The sequence below is a fragment of the Gambusia affinis genome, linkage group LG20 (assembly GCF_019740435.1).
Source record: "Gambusia affinis linkage group LG20, SWU_Gaff_1.0, whole genome shotgun sequence".
NCBI classification, from domain to species: domain Eukaryota; kingdom Metazoa; phylum Chordata; class Actinopteri; order Cyprinodontiformes; family Poeciliidae; genus Gambusia; species Gambusia affinis.
In genome coordinates, this window is record NC_057887.1 from 2,111,151 (window position 1) to 2,129,008 (window position 17,858).

A 17,858-nucleotide genomic window follows, 5' to 3' on the forward strand; every position below is an offset into this window, starting at 1 on the left:
CCTTTCCAAAGATTTTTTAAATTATTTTTTATATACACACACACACACACACAGTGGAGAGAATAGATACTGAACAGAAGCTTTTCTTTCATTGAAGATGTCAAGTATCCTCTGGTTCTGCTTGCTGACCTTCACATAAGTTTATTATTGGCTCTGGTTCCTGCAATGCAATGATAGAAGATGAGCATCATTTTGTTAACCAAACAAAAGTTTAGAACATTTAAATGAATGAAAATACTTATGCATCACTGGTTAAGCCAGTATTTAAAAAAAAAAAAAGTGGAAATTACAGTAAGTACAAAGCTAACAATTGTTAGCTTTAGCCTCCCATGATTGTGTTATTTTAGGAATTAAAACATCTTAGCTTTAGTTTTCTATAAAGTGAAATACTTTGGCATTTTGGGCTTCCTCAGCAAGCTTCTCCATCTCCCTGGTAACCAAAATGTGATGTTTAACTGCAGGAAAGAAGCAGTAGGTAAAAAACTGTTGGATAGTCAGGATGGTGCTTGGTTCTTGATGGTCTCTGGGTTCATGTTCGCTCATTTTCTCCTCGCTGTGATCCTCTAAGTAGTCCTCTGGGGGGACTACTTGCTCTCTCTCCACTTTTGGCACCGTGTCCTTTTCTTCCTACAACAACATTATTAGTTAGTTTATGGTGACTTTGTGTGGATATTAATCGGAAGTATTAAAGATGGCATCCACTGGAGTTTATTCTTTATACAAAAATGTAAAAAAACAAAGTTGTGTAATGAAGTCTGGACTTCCACTACATAAGTTCACCAAATATGTTTTGAAAAAAGCATCCAGAAGGGAAAAAGGTGCTAATTCTGTCCTGTTTATTTGGGTTGATGACATCACAAGAAGCACTGGAGCACATGCTAAGTGCTAATGCTAATATCCCGATTGACGGATTAAATAAACGGAGACAGCCTCCAAACCCAGACTTGATGTCTTGTGGTTTGTCCACATCACCACACAACTCAGAAGTCCACCGGTCACATTAGCCCTATGTGATGTCATCAGAGGGAATGTGAAGCAACTTTGCTTTATTGTGATTTTCAACTAAATACAAAACAAACATGGAACTTTTTTATATAGATATAATACTGTATCTAAAGTAGGTTTGATCAATTCTACAGTAAGTTCTAGCAAGTAGCTTTGCTTTTTCCACGTAAAAGAAAATCAGTTATTAGAGGCCAGGTTTGAAAAAAAATTGAATAGATGCTGATCATAACATTATCTGGTTTCCCACTTCAACACTTGTAGAAAGAAAATTTTGCATATTAGACTGTGATGTGAAACACTTGTCCCCACAGGAATTTTTTTTTTATCACTCAGACAATTTTTATCCGTATAGGACAGTTGACAGAAGAAAGATTCTCACCTCCTGGACATGTTGGGCTGCAGCCTCTACCTCCTCCCTGGAGGCTTCTTCCGCCTCAAGTGAATTCTCTGTAGTCTGGCTGTCGGTCGCAATCTGGACCGCGCTTTCCTCCGGCTCATCAGAAACCTGCTGGAACTTTAACTCTGCACAGTCCAAAAGCACCTCAAAAAACTCCAGGAACAGAATCTACAGATGAGATCAGGACAACAGCATTAGTGAGGAGACTCTAAATGAAGCTGTGACTGGAAACGGAGACGCGGACCTCCAGCTCCACACGAGAAGGCCAGGTGTCGCTTAGACAGTTCTCTGCAATGAGGAGCTCCAGTAATGTTGTTGTGGTGAGACGCTGATCGAACAGTCTGAGGTCCTGGGAAGGTAACAGAACATTATTAATCTGATGCATTAACCACGTATTAGAGATATTGCAGTAACTGAAGACTAAATCTAAAGCCCGTAGAGGGCGGTAGAGAGGTTCTCAAAGGGTTTGATTTTAAAAACCATCTACATTCTATCAGTCTATCATCTGAAAATGACTGGAGGAGCTGCAGACACAATCTGCAGGGAGGACGGTGCTTCACTGGGCTTTAAGGAGAGTGGTTCCATCTGCAGTTTGCTACAAGCCATGTAGGGAGACCAGCAACCAGGGCTGAAACCATTAACCCCATTCATGGTGTCGAATTGATTATTGAAATAATCACCAACTAATTTAGTAATTCATTAATTATTAATTGGACTGTACAGATTTTAAAAAGTCACATTTATTTGTAATCTGTTGAACACAGAACTCCTCAAGTGACAGTTTTATCTTCACCTGGTTCAAATTTTGTATAAAAAATATCTAATATTAAGCACCTGTTGCTTTCCAATGAATCCAAAAAACAAATCACCAGATCAGCGAGCAGAAAGGGCCGAGCTTTTCACATGTTGATGTCAGAATGACGTTTTAGCTGCAGATGCATCCTTTGCCACAAATGATCACGTGTTCACTAAAGGAATGCTGCCACGGCTTTTTAGGCAATGGCATTTTCTTCTGTTTGCAAAAGGAATTGAAATATTGGCTTATTTGTATTCTAAAACAATCCCTAATAGTACATGAAAAATCTGCAGAAATTATATCTGATTAATCATCAGAATAGTCAAATACTAAAGAAACAGCCTGTGTGGCGGAAAACTAACATTACACACCTCTCTGAAAAAACTGGATGGGCTTCTCTTCCCAGAAAACAGCCACATTCTTAGAGGTGGTGGGAAGCTAGCTGGAGAGGTAGTGGTTTTTACCGCGACATATTCATTTGTAAGAATGGTCCAGTCAAAGCACTGAATCTAACTATAAAGCTGTGGCATGGCCTAAAATGAGAGCCTCTCTATCCACTCTGACAGAGCTTTAGCTGCTCTGAAAGAAAACTGGCAAAAAGAAAAAATAATAATCACTGTAGGTTTACAGCACAGGTTATCAAATGAAGAAACAGAAGTAAAAGAATGAATCAGTGCATGTGTGGTACTGATGTGTGTTCTAGAGCTTTGTATTTGTGTGTGTGTGGGCTTTTTATGATGTAAAGCACTGTTGTTGCTGAAATGTGCTATACAAATGAACTTGATTGATTGATTGACTGTTATGCGTGCAGCTTGTGGCACCCTGAACATCCACAGCAGGTGTCTGCAGGTCATGCATGGCTCGTCGCTGTGGGCTGAGTAGATCCTGCAGAAATACTGAAAGATTTCCCAGCACTTGTTCAGGTACTTCAGAGCCTCCTCTGTGACGTCTGGCTGGCTGAACAGGAGGCCTGCGTTAAAAAGGCTGCAGTCATTAAATCGGCTCAAAGACAACATGCAAGGCAACATGGGAATGACGTTTTACTAGTATGAGTCCGATCATTCAACACTCTACTTATGAGTATTCAGTGAATGTGTTTATCATTCTTTTATTTAGACATTTTATATGCACAACTATGTAAAAAACAAAAAAAAAAAACAATATTTGGTAATACTTTATTTGTGGGGTGTCATTATTTCCTGAATGACACTTCATGACTACAGTCATAAACATTCATGAAAACTCCTTCACCTTCATGACACGAGTTATGTCACGTTTATGACGGCTCCATGTCAGTCTTATGCACATCCCGTCAAATAAAGTCTTACCAAATATTCAAGCAGACATGAATATTGTCTGCTTGAATACTCTGCTGGGTTTCCCTGGAAACCTTAAACTAAACAACCAGGAGTGTTTCAGATGTTTCTTCCTCCCAGCAGAAGCTCTGCTCCACAACCATCACTGCTCCCAACAGAATCTGCCAGTCCAGTCCTCCCTGCTGGCATTTATAGTCATTTACTCAATTTTAAATAATATTTCTGCTGTTACTGCACTTCAATTTTTTTTCTGCACTGATATGCTGTATTGTAAGTAGTCAATTGTCTTTAATGTACCATACACTCATAAATGATGTACATAAAAAGAAAGCTCACCCAACTGAGTTGCACGTCGCTCAGAGTTTGACACTTTTATTTCTGATAATTCTAGTATTTTTTTATGTTATAATCTTGCATGGTATATTACTATTATTATTGTTAATCTTGTTTTAATACCCGTTTTGCTCTCTTGTATGAGCATACAATTTCCCCGCCACTGTGATGGATATTATCTGTTCTGTTTTATTTTGGGAACCAGTAAAATAAATCAGCACCTTTTACATTCCTGGCGTTTGGAAGGACATCGTTCGTCATCAGTTTGGAAAAGCAGGCGGCCAACAGGGGCTTCTCGGACCTGCAAAACGAGAAGACGTTATGTTTTTATTTTTTCTTAAGATTGTCACGGTGACTAATGTTTCATCATGTCTTCTTTGTTTCCGCACAAATAAAAAGCAGGATGAAAGTGTTTCCTGGTTCAGTTTAATCCATTTCTTTCAGATCGTCTGCTTTTGATTCTCTTTCTAAACCCAGATGGATCATAACTAAATGTAAGTTATTTTATTATGCAACAGGGCTGTGCTGAAGTGTTTACACTGTTTCAACTTTTGGTCACAGTAACAATGTGGAAGAAGACACTTCATTCAGATGAACGCAAAATTCATATGGTGGAATAGTAAAACTGCAGATTCCCACTGTAACACACGGCGGTGGCAGCATTATGCTGTGAGGACGCTATTTCTGAGAAGGTTTCTTGAAAAAAATTCTTTTCTTTTTTGCTTCATAACATGTGACGCTTTTGGTTGAAGCTGAATGTTTTTACACAATATCTACTGGAGGAGATGTTTTCCTTACACCAAATCTTCCCTGTAGATGTAGTAGGCCACCGTCACTAGACCCATGAGAAACTCATGAAGCGGCATGAACGTGAAAGGCAAGCAGGTCTTTGTTACACCTCCCTCTTCTGAAACACAGAGGGAAGACAACAGAACAAGCTTCCTAAACGTCTGCAGCAGCTAACCCGTCCTGGATAGTGATCGTTACAAACCAGACTCCTTCACCTCTGATCAAACGGTCTATCTGTGTCAGCGTCACGCCGTGACGGTGGATGTTGCAGTCCTTGAGCAGGCGCCAGAACTGCAGGTGGGACAGCAGGAAGATGTTGTCGGGAGGATTGGAGCGGCCGAGTCTGCTGTAGAAACCAAAGATGAGCCTCAGCTCCACGTGTTGGCTCATCACCACAGACTCCACCTGAGGCAGCACAGACACGGCGTGAGGCGGGGAACAGCAGCGGAACGGCGTCGGAACGGCGGAGGAGCTGACCTTCATGCGCTCAGTCTCACGGTCTCTCTGTGGGATCTTATTCAGGAGAACTCGGATGTTGAAAGCCATGTCAGATCCTAGTATCTTGGAGTCGTTGTCTGACAGCGGAAGGATGCCTGCGACGGCGACTGCAAAACCGTGAAAATTGTGAAATGTATTTTGAACGTTCGCTCGAATGAGGTATTTCTTTACCGAGGGGCAGTGCAGCTCTGTCTTCACTCAGGCTGGCTAAGATCAGATCGTCATCAAACTCGCATTCAAATACACGGCCACTCCTCGCAGTGAGCTTGCCCTGAAATCCGAGGGACACACACATCTTAGAACGCTTCAAATATTACGGGAGCAAAATGATCAATACTATTCCTGGGAGATTTGAGTAGCTTCATCTGTAGCTGCCAACAAGACAACTTCTTCTAGCGTACCCCATAGACAGCACTGGTAAAGATGGATTAGTAAAGTCAGCAGTGCATCCTCCTCAAAATGATATTTTTATACACATAGCTACTAAACATCCTAACCTAAAAGTAAAGCTTTCATTTTAAAGACATTGTTGGTGCCACTGATAATAAAAACTAAATACAAAATATGGAAGTGTGAGATTATATTACTCCAGTAGAATCTGTAAATGGCTTTACCAGGGGTACTAACACATTTATCAGAGTCTGCATCTGATTTATAATCCAGATTTCAGTTCCTTTTTAAAGCCTCTGTATTTCTCAGATGAGCACTAACCTGCCCGTGTTTTTTGTTGTTCCTCCATTCTCCTGTGTAGATCGCACCACCAGCGTAGTAAAAGACTCCTTTTCCGTGACGCTGGCCTTCAAAGAACTCCCCCCTGTACTGGTTGCTCTGGGCATACTGGGATCCATCACTGCGCTTCAAAAACCAGGTGTGTGTGCCCAAACCATGCTGGAAGATGAAGAACCAAGATTCCAATCCAGTTCGTAATAAACATTAAAATATGACACTGTTGCAAAACGACTAAAGTGTCCCGGCAGGTTCTTTCCAGGTCAGCGGTTAGAGGGTTAATTAAAACAAAATAATGAATTACTGTATCTACATATGTGCTCAGTTCACAATGTAACCTTCATACCTGCACTCCATCTTTCCAGCTCCCAACATACTGCTGTCCCAGTTTGATCCAGTTCATAGTTCCCTCTCCGTGCCTCAGATTGTTCCTCCATTCACCAGCGTATGTGTTTCCAGATGGGTAACTGTTAAAACCCACTTAATATTATCTCACTAATATTAACTACAAGCTAGGAACTGATCAAGGACACACTTACCCCCTCTCTCCCCACCCTTCTCTCTTGTTCACCACCCAGTCCCCATCATACCAGGAGCTCTGGTCCTCATCATAATACACTTTACCCTAAATAAACAGAGTTCAGGTCAAAAGCTGACATCCACCCATCATGGGGATAAGTGTCACATTAACGTTAACTGTATCTTTTATTTATCGTACAAAGTATGAATTATAAAAGGATCGGATGCACAAGTTTAAATTTAAAGAGGATGTTCTATGATCACGTGGTCAAGCGGTCCAGCAGTAAAATTATCCCCAAAACGGTTTTCGGATTGGATGAAGCGGGTTAATATTAAGCTGTAAGTTTGAGGTCTACATTTAAAAAGTCTGGCCTAACTAATTTAAATGAGCTTTACAAAATCTGTGAAGAAGAGCAATCGACTCTTCAACCACGGCCATGTCAGTAGGTTGTTGGTGGCTACAAAAGTCTGTCGTATCTCTGTGAACTGCTAAGGAACATTTACTCAAACATCATTCAGTAATTTTGACATTCTCTGTGAAGAAAAAAAAATACATTTAAAAAGAGGAGAAAGAGTAAAATGAGTAAATCCTACCTTTCCATGCCTCTTGCCCTGATCCCACTGCCCACTGTAAGACATGCCGGTTCTGGCACATTTGTAGGTTCCAATTCCATGTCTTATACCTCTGCTGATGTCCCCTGTATAAGTGCTACCATCGAGCCATGTCAAAGTTCCCTGGCCCATTGGCAAGTTGCACACAAAGTCTCCCTGCCAACATTGAAAATTTTAACTCATTTTGACAGTCTTGTTGAGCAGATGCAATGATTAAATCCGCAGTGAGTAAATGCATCACTTAGGGAACGTACCTCATATTTCACACCATCTGCCTGTGTGAAGGTACCAAATCCCTCCATGAGTCCTTTGGAGAAAATTCCCTTCACAAAACAATTTACTTAACTGGTTAATCAAATTAAATGAGAAAGACTTTCTGCAATGTGGAGGCAAATCAAAACATCCAACTTTTTGTGTGTCAGTCAATGCACCTTGTACTCATGTCCTCCTTCAAAAGAAGCAACACCTTCTCCATGGATCTGTCCATCACTGGTTTCTCCTTTGTACCTGTCGACGTTGACAAAATTATACACTCTATTTAAGCAGAGCTAGTTCAACGCACAAGCGAATTATGATGACGCTTAGGGCCCCCAAACAATCAGGGGCCTGCCATAAATGGATGAATTTCAAGACAGACCATAAAGGTACAAATTTGCAGATTTACTTAGAATGAGATTATTATGAAATTTGCAAAAGTATATTTTCAGCACAGATCAAGAACAAGTTTTTAAACTGCTTAGAATTTTTATTTAAGATGTAAAGGAATTGACAAGTTTACTACAAAGAATAACTTTCCATTGTTTTGTAAATGTAGTTACAATCTGTTGCTGTTATTTACCTTCTCTTTGTGTTTTGAGTTCGGTTTATTCACAAATACATCTAATAGATTATTTATATCGAATAATCCTTGCTTTTAAGATCAATCAGTTCAACTTGCCTGATTGATCTTTAAGCTTAAAAGCCTGATTGCTTAAATCAGGCTGATTGCTGATTTAAGCAATCAGCAATCCACCAGATTCCACCAGATTCCACCAGAATCCTCCTGAGATTCTGGTGGAATCTCCCTCCCAGATTCCACCAGAAAGAGGGGCCCCAAATCTAAATCTGCTTAAGGGCCGATATAACCTGAGGCCTACGCTGCCATTTTGTCAAATCCGATTTAAAAAGCGAACCTTGCTACATTTAGAGGTATATCAGCAATTACAATTTGAGAACATTTTTCAACGTTTTATTAAATGTTAAGTTAATAACTATTTAAGCTACCTTTGTATTTTCAGGCAAATTATATCAGGGAGTTCATAAATGTCTTCGGTTCGGGTTCGGTCATTACTCTCTGAGCCCCGCAGCAGAATATTAGCTACTCTTTCTGATAAACTTAACAAGCTTTCATCTAAGGTTTCACCGCCATTCTCGTTGTTTTTAATATCCGCTTCTATACATATTTCTTCGTCGCACAGTTCAGCATTTAAAACCTCCATGGCCACGTTTATTCACTCGAATGTCCTTCGTTTTATGTTTCTCTAGGGACTTGAAACGTCTCTATGGTAACGTTCGAGAAAGCTTCTTACTACGGCAGCCTAAGTACGTCAAAAAGCGCAAAACTAACGAAAGCTAAATTAAAGTTCTTCCTTTCTTTAACCTTTGTAAGCTGTTCATTTTAATTCGTACACATAATCAAGCATAAACAGAAACCTTTTACATTTAAATACAAGATGTTCACTTCACTTTACATTCACAATTACATCAATATAAACAAACAACGTACCAGGTTAGGTTTTGCCCTTTAACTTGAAAGACATTTTAATAATAAAATACCGCTTGTTCACTTTTGTTGACAAAAACCAGTACATTAAAAAGAGCACAAGTTCTATAAGTAAACGTTTATGCCTATGTTTACATTAATTAACTTCCAATTAGTCTAAATTTTACCACAGCCTCTCTAATTGGAAATCAATTTATAACCTTTTTATTGACAAGAGAGAAAAAAATGCTCGACTTAGCTCCGAACACAATTCAGGAATCTTTAATTGACACATTATCAATCAATATCCCAGTTGAATCCACTGTTTAATCAGGATTACCTCTTTACATTGTAATAATAAATAATCTGTTATCTCAGTTCAACATGAGTAAGAAGCATGTGTTTGTGCATTGTTTATTGAATATAACAAGAAAAAAAATTATATAATCTATTTATTATAAAAAAAATCAAACTAAATGAAAACTAGCATTCAAAAAAGAAGCACACTCTAGTACATGAACCAATCTAAAATTCACAAGGTAAATCTATGACAGAAGTGTCAGACAGAACATTTACACACACAGTTTGGTCTGTATAAAGTGAAAATATCAGAAAGGTGTTTGGTGTATTTCTGGACTCAGTCCTGTGAGATGATTTCCAGGTTGGCGAGGTGTCTCATGGTGGGCCTGCCATGAGGACAGTTCCATGGATGCTCGATCTCTCCCATGTGAATCACCAGCTTCTTCATCTCACAGACACTCAGAGCTGTACCGATCATCACCTGGAGGCGGATACCAGCAGAAACAAACAATCAGGTTTTTGAGAAAATACTGCGACATAAAACAACATCTATAAAAACTCTTTCAACCATCTGCATGTTGTTGGACAACTCAACAAAATGATGGTCTGACAAAAGGATTTAACAGTTCAGACTGTTTCTAATATATTATCAATCTATATTTGTATATGCTGCCTAACACAGTTACATCTACACTAGATTTCTGAATTATTTCTGCTTTAACACACACTTGAGTGACTCCCTATTCTTAGCCTATAGGATTGAACATTCTGCTGGTCCACCTGTTGCACCTATGTCGTTCTTCCAGATGCACATTTGTGAGGTCAGACACTGATGTTGGACAAGCTGCCCTGTCTTACAATCTCAGATATTATTGATGTTGATGGGTGAGCAAATAATTTTAGGTAAATTTTGATCAATTTCAGTCTAATAATTAGTACTGAAACAATTAGTTGAATTAATTAGTTGATCAACAATTAGTTGATGAACGATTATTCAAATAATCGTCAACTAATTCAGTAATCGATTCATTGATAATTAGAGGATAAAGACACTTTCCAAATAAGATTTAAAAAAAAAAAAACACATTTTGTATGTAAATATGCTCTAGTTTGAACTTCACATGGTTCAAATTCTGTTAAAAAAAAAAAATTAATAAACTGATAATCACCTTTTGTGATCCAATTATAAATCAGTTAATTGAAAAAACAAACAAAAAAAACAGATCAGCCCAACGCTGTAAAAATCTTCAGTCCAGCAGAAAGACGGAGCTTTTCACATGTTGATGTTAGAAGGATTTATTTAGCTGCAGCTCTTTTGCTACAGATGATCAAGAGTTCACTACAGAAATGCTTTGAATTTTAGTCAATAAGATGTTTATAAAAAGTAGCTGAATTATTATTGTATTTGCATCGTATGATTTTTTTAATATTGCATTAAAAAACAAACTTAAGTGTTCAAATGACAACGGTGCAGAATGTGCCAATTTGTTTATCTGATTGTTAGCACATTCGGAATAATTAATTACTAAAATAATTGTTAGTCACAACCTTACTAATAATAATAGCACTTGAAGGTTTGTCACAGGAAAACATTCACATTTTTACTTTCATTATTTATCTCTAGTAGTATTGAATATAAAATGTAACTGTGTAAGAAATCTATTGGCTTTCATCAAACAGGGAAATGATATAATAAATTGTAACTTCTGTGTGTGTGTGTGTGTGTGTGTGTGTGTGTGTGTGTGTGTGTGTGTGTGTTAAAAGTGGGCTGAACTCAACTGATTTGCGACACGCTCTAGAAGCAAACATCTGCCTGACTCTGGACGGGCGGCACATGACGCCCGGACTGTCACTCAGCATGAAGATCAACTCTTCGATGTCGGCCGGCCCGAAGGTCCAGTTCCTACTGGTGGGCAAGGAGACCAGCTTCACTCGCTCCATCACCTGGGCTGAGGGAATCACTTCACAGTGAGAATATGCAGGAACATTTCTTGAAGAAGACCTCTGGTGACAGTCCTACCGTCTTCATCGATCAGGAACTCAAAGCCGTTCTTCTGGAAGATCTCAACGTTCTCCAAGAGAACGTTCTCACTGACTGCAGTCAGGTGGAGTTTCTGTGGGCTGGAGCCATAAAAACAAAACAGGTTAGAGACTCTGGACACAATACCAAGTGGACTGCAGTATGCTAGCAGCTTACACAATGAGCCTCTGTCCTTGGAGCACAGTGTGCTGCTGCAGCATCTCAAAATTGTATTTCTCGTCAGTGGCGTGTTGGTCAATCATAAAGATGTCTGAGTTCAGCTTGGTGATGATGAAGCCCAGGTTAAACTGACCGATGATCTCCATTTCCTTAAACATGTCCTTGCTACAAAAAAGTAGAAAAAAACATAACTGTTTGTACTCTAACACAAATTGCACACAAACCCTGCTAAGAAAAGCCAGACATGTTGATTACAGCTGAACGTTTCCACATTTGTCAGGTTCTGACCACAAACCTTTTATTGCTTAGTAGAATTTTATGGGATAGATCAACACAAAGTACTAATATTTGTGAAGCAGTAGTAGAACAATACATAGTTTTCTATCGGATTTTGGGAATAGAAATATGCTTAGTGGTTCTCCAGCTCAGTGAGGTTAGATTATGATTTATTTGGGCTTAGACTGAGTTGTTCTGACATGTGCGTAGTGTGTGATCTAAACCAGGGCTTCTCAAAGAGAGCAGCGTCTTGATAGCATTGAATTAAAGATGTAAAAAAAAAAGAAAAAAAGTTTTACTGGAGATGTTAATTTTACTGTTTTCTTCACTCTTTATTCCACGACAGCAACAATAAATATCAGTAAAGGAAGAAAATACGAAAAAATGCAGTTACTGTGTGCGGACTAGTGATATAAAAAATTCACAGTTTTTTTTTTTTTAATAACTGGTTTTCAAGCAAATCATTTTACATGGAAATGATTTTCCAAAAAATGGATTTGTGGGGCTATATGCAGTCATAACCAAACAGTTACCTCAAAAAGTAGGGAAAAGAAAATCCTTTTTAATCCTCATCTCTATAGCAACAGAAAACATCATAATAAAATTGTAAGTCCATATCGCCCAGCCCTGACCGAGGACAGTCAGTCCCACCTGATCTCTCTGCGGAGCTCGTCCTCTGCTCTCTGGTTTTCTCCAGGGTTGATGTTGGCCCTGAAGCGCCTGCAGCGCTGCCTGTCTGCAGCTTGCCGTCTCTGCTGCTGCTGCTGCTGCTGCAGCTTCTTGATGCCGGCTGCCAGGGCCTGCAGACAGAAATGCAGCGGCACGGTCTTCCTCCGCAGACAGACGGGAACGTCGGCCGTGGAGGAAGCCGTGTCGGGCGTTTGCTCTGCGGTGAAACCTGGATCGTCTCGTCTGGCTCTTTTAGCTTCAGGGATAATGACGGAGTCCTCGACAGGTGAACGTGCTTCAGTCTGGAACTCTGGGTCCTCAGGGAGGTTCTGGCTCACCGATGAGTCGTGCGTTACATTGTCAACAACTGGTTCGGAGGAGTCTGGGTGCTGTGAATCAGGGGATTCTGCTGCCAAGAATCGTTCAGAGTCCTTCTCCCTGACTGACACCCCTTCATTCCTGAACCCATGGAGCTCTGCCCGCGCTCCCAGGCTGCCTTTATTTGCTTCTGTTCTGGGTCGTACTGGTGATTTAACTGAGCCCTTAAAGAAACACTGCAGCGTTTTCTGGCTCGGCCCACTTTTGGAAGCCTTTTCCGTGCTTGACTTACTCCCAGAGAGGGCGCTGTTCTGGTTTGAGAAAGCAGCTTTGAGGGCAGCGAGGTTCATGGTTGGCGTTGGGCTCAGGGTCCCGGGTTGGTTGTTCTCCGCATGTTCTGATTTGTCTTCAACAGGAAGGTGAACTTCTTTAGTTGCAGACGATACAGCTGGAGAGAAACAGAAAACAGAGAATTTCAAAATAAAAGACGTAAAAAAAAAAAAAAGGAACACTATAGTAGCATGCAAAGACAAGTTCTCACTCGGTGTGTAGTTCAGGCTGAGTTTATTTACTCCAGCTTCATACATGTTGATGAGAGAAGACTTTAGGATGGCGAGTAAGAGCTTCTCCTCTTGAAGGAAAATCTGTCGTTTGTCAGGCGTTACGTTCACATCCACGCAGTCTGGGAACAACAAGCAACCAGAAATCACAGAAAACACCCGGCAGGGTTACCACATATCTTCACACTTGATTTGTACCCTGAAAAAAAGGGGAACATAAAGACAATGGATGGATCTAACTTTTAGAGATCACCATAACGGCGTGTTAGAGCCATTATAGATAGGAAAATAAAACAGGAGTAAATTCCCAACAAAAAAACTCAAACATTTTGAGAATAATCACAGACATTTTGTAGAAAAAACAAGAACATTTCTGAGTCCCAAAGGGTTGAAATTCAAAAAATGTCCAAAAGTCAAGAATTTTTGGTCACTGACTCTAAGTATTATTTTAGAACATTTCTGAGATTAACTGCAAAGTTTCTGACATTTTTGGGAGAAATGTGTTTATTTTTTTCTACCGACAATGACCCCACCAATACTAACATTTTTCCAAACTCAGATTCTTCTAATTAACTAAATTTTTTCATGTGAGGTTGTTAGAAGGTTCTCATTAAACAAATAATAATATTTCTAGCTTAAGCTATTATGTACATGGCGCATTTCATAAACTAATTTGTAACTTATAAATAACTTGATTCTAATGAGGAAATATTTTATTCAGAAATGCAATGTATCTAATTAACTGCTGTTAATGTAAGTGCACTTTTTCCTTTATATTCAATATTTTGTTTACATAAATAACACATTTAATTGTTGACCTTATCCTAATCAGAACTAGTCAAGTCTCTCTCTCTTTCCTTGTTAATCACAATGTGGTTACATTTAGTTAGTGGACGGTTTGCACCATGCCCAGGTTAGCTCAGCTCTCTGTGTGTCCCAGCCGCTTCATTTACTGTCTTTGTTAAGTGTCTGGAGACGACGTTAAATTGAAACTGAATTCAACTGAGCCGGGAAACACTTCAATACAATTTCATGGTGCGAATGAACCTTCAATTCAACAGTTCATTTCAGGAATAACGTTTAATTTTGTCAGTTTTCTCACCTGAGGCAACAGCTATGTTCAGGGCAACGAATGGATACTGATGTCTGTTGTACATGTGGTACACTTCATTCACAAGTTTGCTGACCTACAAGGTAAAACAAACAAACAAAAAGGAAAGTAGTCAGGTGGAAAATACAAACTCGGTTAAAAGCTTTCAACAATATTGACCTTCACTGGGTCACATGGGCGGCTGTTGATGAAGAAGAACTGCCGGTCTGAGGCGCTCCGCCCCACGCCGTGGTCCCCGGTGGACACAAAGCCTGAAATGCTGCACAAAGCATTTGGATTTAAAGCAACAACGAAAGGAATGGTGTCGCTGAATAAAAACACGCCACTCACGTAAAAAGCTGTTTGGGTAAGTCTCCGTCTTTAAGTCCATATTCCTCCACGATATTCTCTGACGGAGAAACTTGCCGGAACGGGAGAAGACTCTGCAGCTGCAGGGCACGGAAGGAAAACCAGCGATGAGGACAACTGGCTTCGGGAATATCCTGGTGCTGCTGCCTTAAATTAGGGTAAAACAAGCCAGAACCTGTTTTGGTCCAAATATGGCTCCGATGTTGTCTCTCATACTCTGGCTGCCGCCAGTGCCGAGGACGGCGCTGCGCTTTCCCTGGCCCGTTTGGTTGGAGCAGGTGATACGGACCCCTGTAGAGACGATGCAGTAGGCCTGCAGGACGTGGATCATTTTGGAAAACTCCTGGAAACACAGCAGCGTTTCAGATTAAGGATGAAAACAACTGGGTATGTATTTACTACATTCAAATAAAAGGAAACAGTTGAGGTAAAAATTGAGACAAAGCTGAGAACATGTCTGACTTCTAACCAGATTGTTTTAAAAGAGTTATTTGATTATTTAACATGACGACAACAACAATCTTTAATTAGTGGGTGATTAAAGTATTATGAGCATCTGGTGATAAGTTTTTTATCTATTTATACATTTTGGGGATAAAGAATGACGCCGCAGAAAACAAAATTGTAAAACATCCAGCTGTGTTCCGTCCATCCGAAAATAATTTGTGTAAATATGATTTGTTATATACATTCCACCATGGACGTCCCAGAATAAACTGTTTAATCGCTGACCTTCTTGATATTCCGCTGGAACTCCTTGTATCTGACGGGCAGCGTGTAGAAGAGCTGCTGCATCGTTACCGTGGTGCCCTGCTGCCTGGGCCAGGGGGACTGCTGCACAAGGTGACCTTTGTGGTCAAACACCAACTTGGTGCCTACTTGGCTGGACTCATGGCATGTAATCACACTCAGGTCACTGCAACCACAAGTTGGGACAAGGAGTGATTATAATCTGACTTGTGCGGTGGGCTTTGTGAACAGAATAAATGTGACTTTACCTGAGAGCACACAAAGAGCTCAAGGCTTCGCCTCGAAAGCCGAATGTTTCCACGTGGATCAGGTCAGAGAAATCCCTCAGCTTTGATGTGTGATGCTTTAGTGCTGTGGAGCGGGCAGGAGAGGAAGACACAGCATCGTGCACACGGTTCATAGAGGTTTTTCATCCCAAAATGTCTCACTTTTTCTAATCCAGATTTCTAGAATTCAGACTTCAGTTGAAGTACAGTTACAGATCAAACAGACTTTGAATTTACTGAAGGTGATTCTGGAGAGGTTTGGCTTTAACAACAAAACGTTGGATGCATGGACGGACGGACATGACATGTAGACAATGCGTAAGGGAGCAAAGTCTGGAAATACTTGGAAATATTTGTCTATACTTAGCCAAAAAAGTAAATTCCATACTTTTCCAGATTTGTCTAGATTATTAGGATTTACAAAGATCCCACATACCGAGTCCTTCAAAGTTCGCCTCTTCGACACCTCTGCCATTGTCGGACACTTCTATTTGTTCAGCACCACATTCCTTCAGCTTGACCTCTGGGGTAATAAGGGATGGTATGTTAATAAGATAAGCAGACATGTCCAGTCTTAGTTTCCTAGAATCATATTAATAACACAAACATCTAATGGTTTGGTAGAAATGTTGAGAATCGGATAAACAAACTCAAAGGTAAAGGTGCAATTCTAGAGTTTAGACTATAAAATAAAGCATCTGTTTTGTGTTTCAGAAGTACACTTTGTGCTCTGCTCACCAACGTTGGTTGCTCCGGCATCAATGCTGTTCTCCACCAGCTCTTTGACGGCCGTGGCCAGACTCAGAACTACTTGTCCAGAGCAGATCCGATGCACCGAGTGCTTGTCGATGGCCCTTATGGCTCCAGCAGGCTCAGAAGTGCTGAGAAGAAAGAAGAACAGCGAGAGCTGCAGGTGGAAAACTTCTAATGCTAAAAATAGACCATAGAGACCATAATAGACACCATGAACTTTAACATGTTGCCATAGACAAAATAAGTCGTAAATGGAGTTTTAAACAGTAGTAACAATGAGATTAATTCCTTTTACTTCAAAATGTCACCTAATACATAAATAGCACCCCGCATTGGTCAGATGAGACCAAAATTCAACTACATGCAAAAAAAATGTGTGCATGAAAACTAACAGTACACATTAGCCTGAACAGATACAACCCACGGTTACATGTGGTGGGACTGGGAAGCGGGTGTGAAGTTGAAGAGATGAAGAATGGAGCACTGATGGAAGGAAACCTGTTAGACACTGCAAGAGACGGGAGAGCAGGGAGGACATTCACCTAACAAAACAAAGAGCCCACGTACACACCCACTGTTATGGTAAGGTGATCAAAGCATTAACACATATAAGAATGGCCCAGTCAAAACCTAAATCCAATTGAAAGACTGCACCAATTTCCAAGACTAGGAAATTCTTGGAAATTGAGTTTCCTAGAAATTCAATTTCAGCAAGTAGAGAAATAATTAAAAACACTCGCATCCCTAATTACAATAAAAACAAGCTCTAGTTTGTGATTTAGAGGCTGAGCACAATTTCACATTTTTCAGGTGTTTCACAACAAGTCAAATAAAATTAAAACAACTCATTATTTTCCTACTACTTTTCAGTTACGAACTACCAAATATGATAGAGGTCAACGAGAGGGTATATCTTTAAAAGGCAGCGCAAGATTTAGACAGCAAAGGCAGTCCCCTGGACTTTAGAGCACTTCATTTTTGACTTGAAGCACTAAAGTGACTATAGCTTCAAGTCATAAAAGACCAATAATTGTGGAGGGGGAAAACTAAAATGAGTCGGTTAACTTACCAAACATCGGACATCTTTCCCCGGATTTCCACCGGATCCCTCCTATCTCCACAGCCTGAACTCAAACGGACCGCCACATCAGCTGGTTATGTATCTTATAGGTTGTGTTCTCTGATTCTCGAAACAGAAACACACAAATGAAGCTCTCCCGCGCCGTTTACGCACAATGTTCGTGAGTATTACTACCGCGCAACACTGCGCAGCTTACTATCACAAGAAGGAAAAGAACGTAAAGGTTAAGCTCTATAAAGAATACACAAAACGTGTAAATAGAATCCAAATATAAAACAAAGAATTCACCTTGTGGTACTTTTATTAAAACTATTTCCCAAACCTCTATTGAATTTCATCATCGGTTGTTAGGGCTTGTGGATAATTGTCGTACATCCTAAAAAACGAATACTATTATGTTTAGCAAATAATTTTACCAAATATGCAAATTAAATATTTGCTTTTATGATTAGAAAAGTGCTTGAATTTTGTACGTGTTTCTTGTTTTGGAGAAT

The 17,858-nt window shown here is 39.9% G+C and overlaps 2 protein-coding genes across 4 annotated transcripts; both read right to left on the minus strand.

Annotated features, from left to right (window-relative positions):
* Positions 1-45: 45 nt before the first annotated feature.
* Positions 46-8,547, minus strand: rsph10b (radial spoke head 10 homolog B). 2 transcript variants are annotated; one of them, XM_044103567.1, is made up of 17 exons: positions 8,255-8,547; positions 7,423-7,498; positions 7,246-7,314; positions 6,974-7,147; positions 6,400-6,485; positions 6,207-6,327; positions 5,846-6,022; positions 5,306-5,405; positions 5,114-5,229; positions 4,852-5,041; positions 4,646-4,754; positions 4,069-4,148; positions 3,020-3,168; positions 1,647-1,751; positions 1,385-1,570; positions 391-627; positions 46-160 (listed from the first exon to the last, which is right to left on the minus strand). In XM_044103567.1, the coding sequence occupies exons 1-17, from the start codon at positions 8,467-8,469 to the stop codon at positions 101-103; spliced, it is 2,250 nt and encodes a 749-aa protein (XP_043959502.1). In that variant the 5' UTR covers positions 8,470-8,547; the 3' UTR covers positions 46-100. The 2 variants fall into 2 exon arrangements, with proteins under 2 accessions (XP_043959502.1, XP_043959501.1); XM_044103566.1 differs by having other exon boundaries at positions 5,114-5,241.
* A 29-nt stretch (positions 8,548-8,576) lies between these two features.
* pms2 (PMS1 homolog 2, mismatch repair system component) lies at positions 8,577-17,546 on the minus strand. 2 transcript variants are annotated; one of them, XM_044103565.1, is made up of 15 exons: positions 17,353-17,546; positions 16,269-16,411; positions 15,967-16,053; positions 15,513-15,615; positions 15,247-15,430; positions 14,690-14,857; positions 14,497-14,594; positions 14,326-14,425; positions 14,158-14,242; positions 13,037-13,177; positions 12,160-12,943; positions 11,230-11,397; positions 11,053-11,153; positions 10,812-10,981; positions 8,577-9,513 (listed from the first exon to the last, which is right to left on the minus strand). In XM_044103565.1, the coding sequence occupies exons 1-15, from the start codon at positions 17,364-17,366 to the stop codon at positions 9,370-9,372; spliced, it is 2,490 nt and encodes an 829-aa protein (XP_043959500.1). In that variant the 5' UTR covers positions 17,367-17,546; the 3' UTR covers positions 8,577-9,369. The 2 variants fall into 2 exon arrangements, 1 of the variants encoding a protein (XP_043959500.1); XR_006369377.1 differs by having other exon boundaries at positions 9,375-9,513; positions 10,812-10,976; positions 17,353-17,493.
* Positions 17,547-17,858: the final 312 nt, after the last annotated feature.

Bases quoted from the DNA above. Each gene is read 5' to 3' on its own strand.
- pms2 (XM_044103565.1), bottom strand. The intron at 15,616-15,966 runs GTATGTGGGATC...CCCGCTCCACAG, and splicing joins GGCGAACTTTGAAGGACTCG to CACTAAAGCATCACACATCA. The intron at 12,944-13,036 runs GTGAGAACTTGT...GTTTCTCTCCAG, and splicing joins CAGCCTGAACTACACACCGA to CTGTATCGTCTGCAACTAAA.
- rsph10b (XM_044103566.1), bottom strand. From the start codon at position 8,469: ATGGAGGTTTTAAATGCTGAACTGTGCGACGAAGAAATATGTATAGAA. The intron at 6,486-6,973 runs GTAGGATTTACT...CTGTTTATTTAG, and splicing joins AGGGCAAGAGGCATGGAAAG to GGTAAAGTGTATTATGATGA. The intron at 3,169-4,068 runs GTGCTGATTTAT...TTTTTAACGCAG, and splicing joins AAACGCCAGGAATGTAAAAG to GCCTCCTGTTCAGCCAGCCA.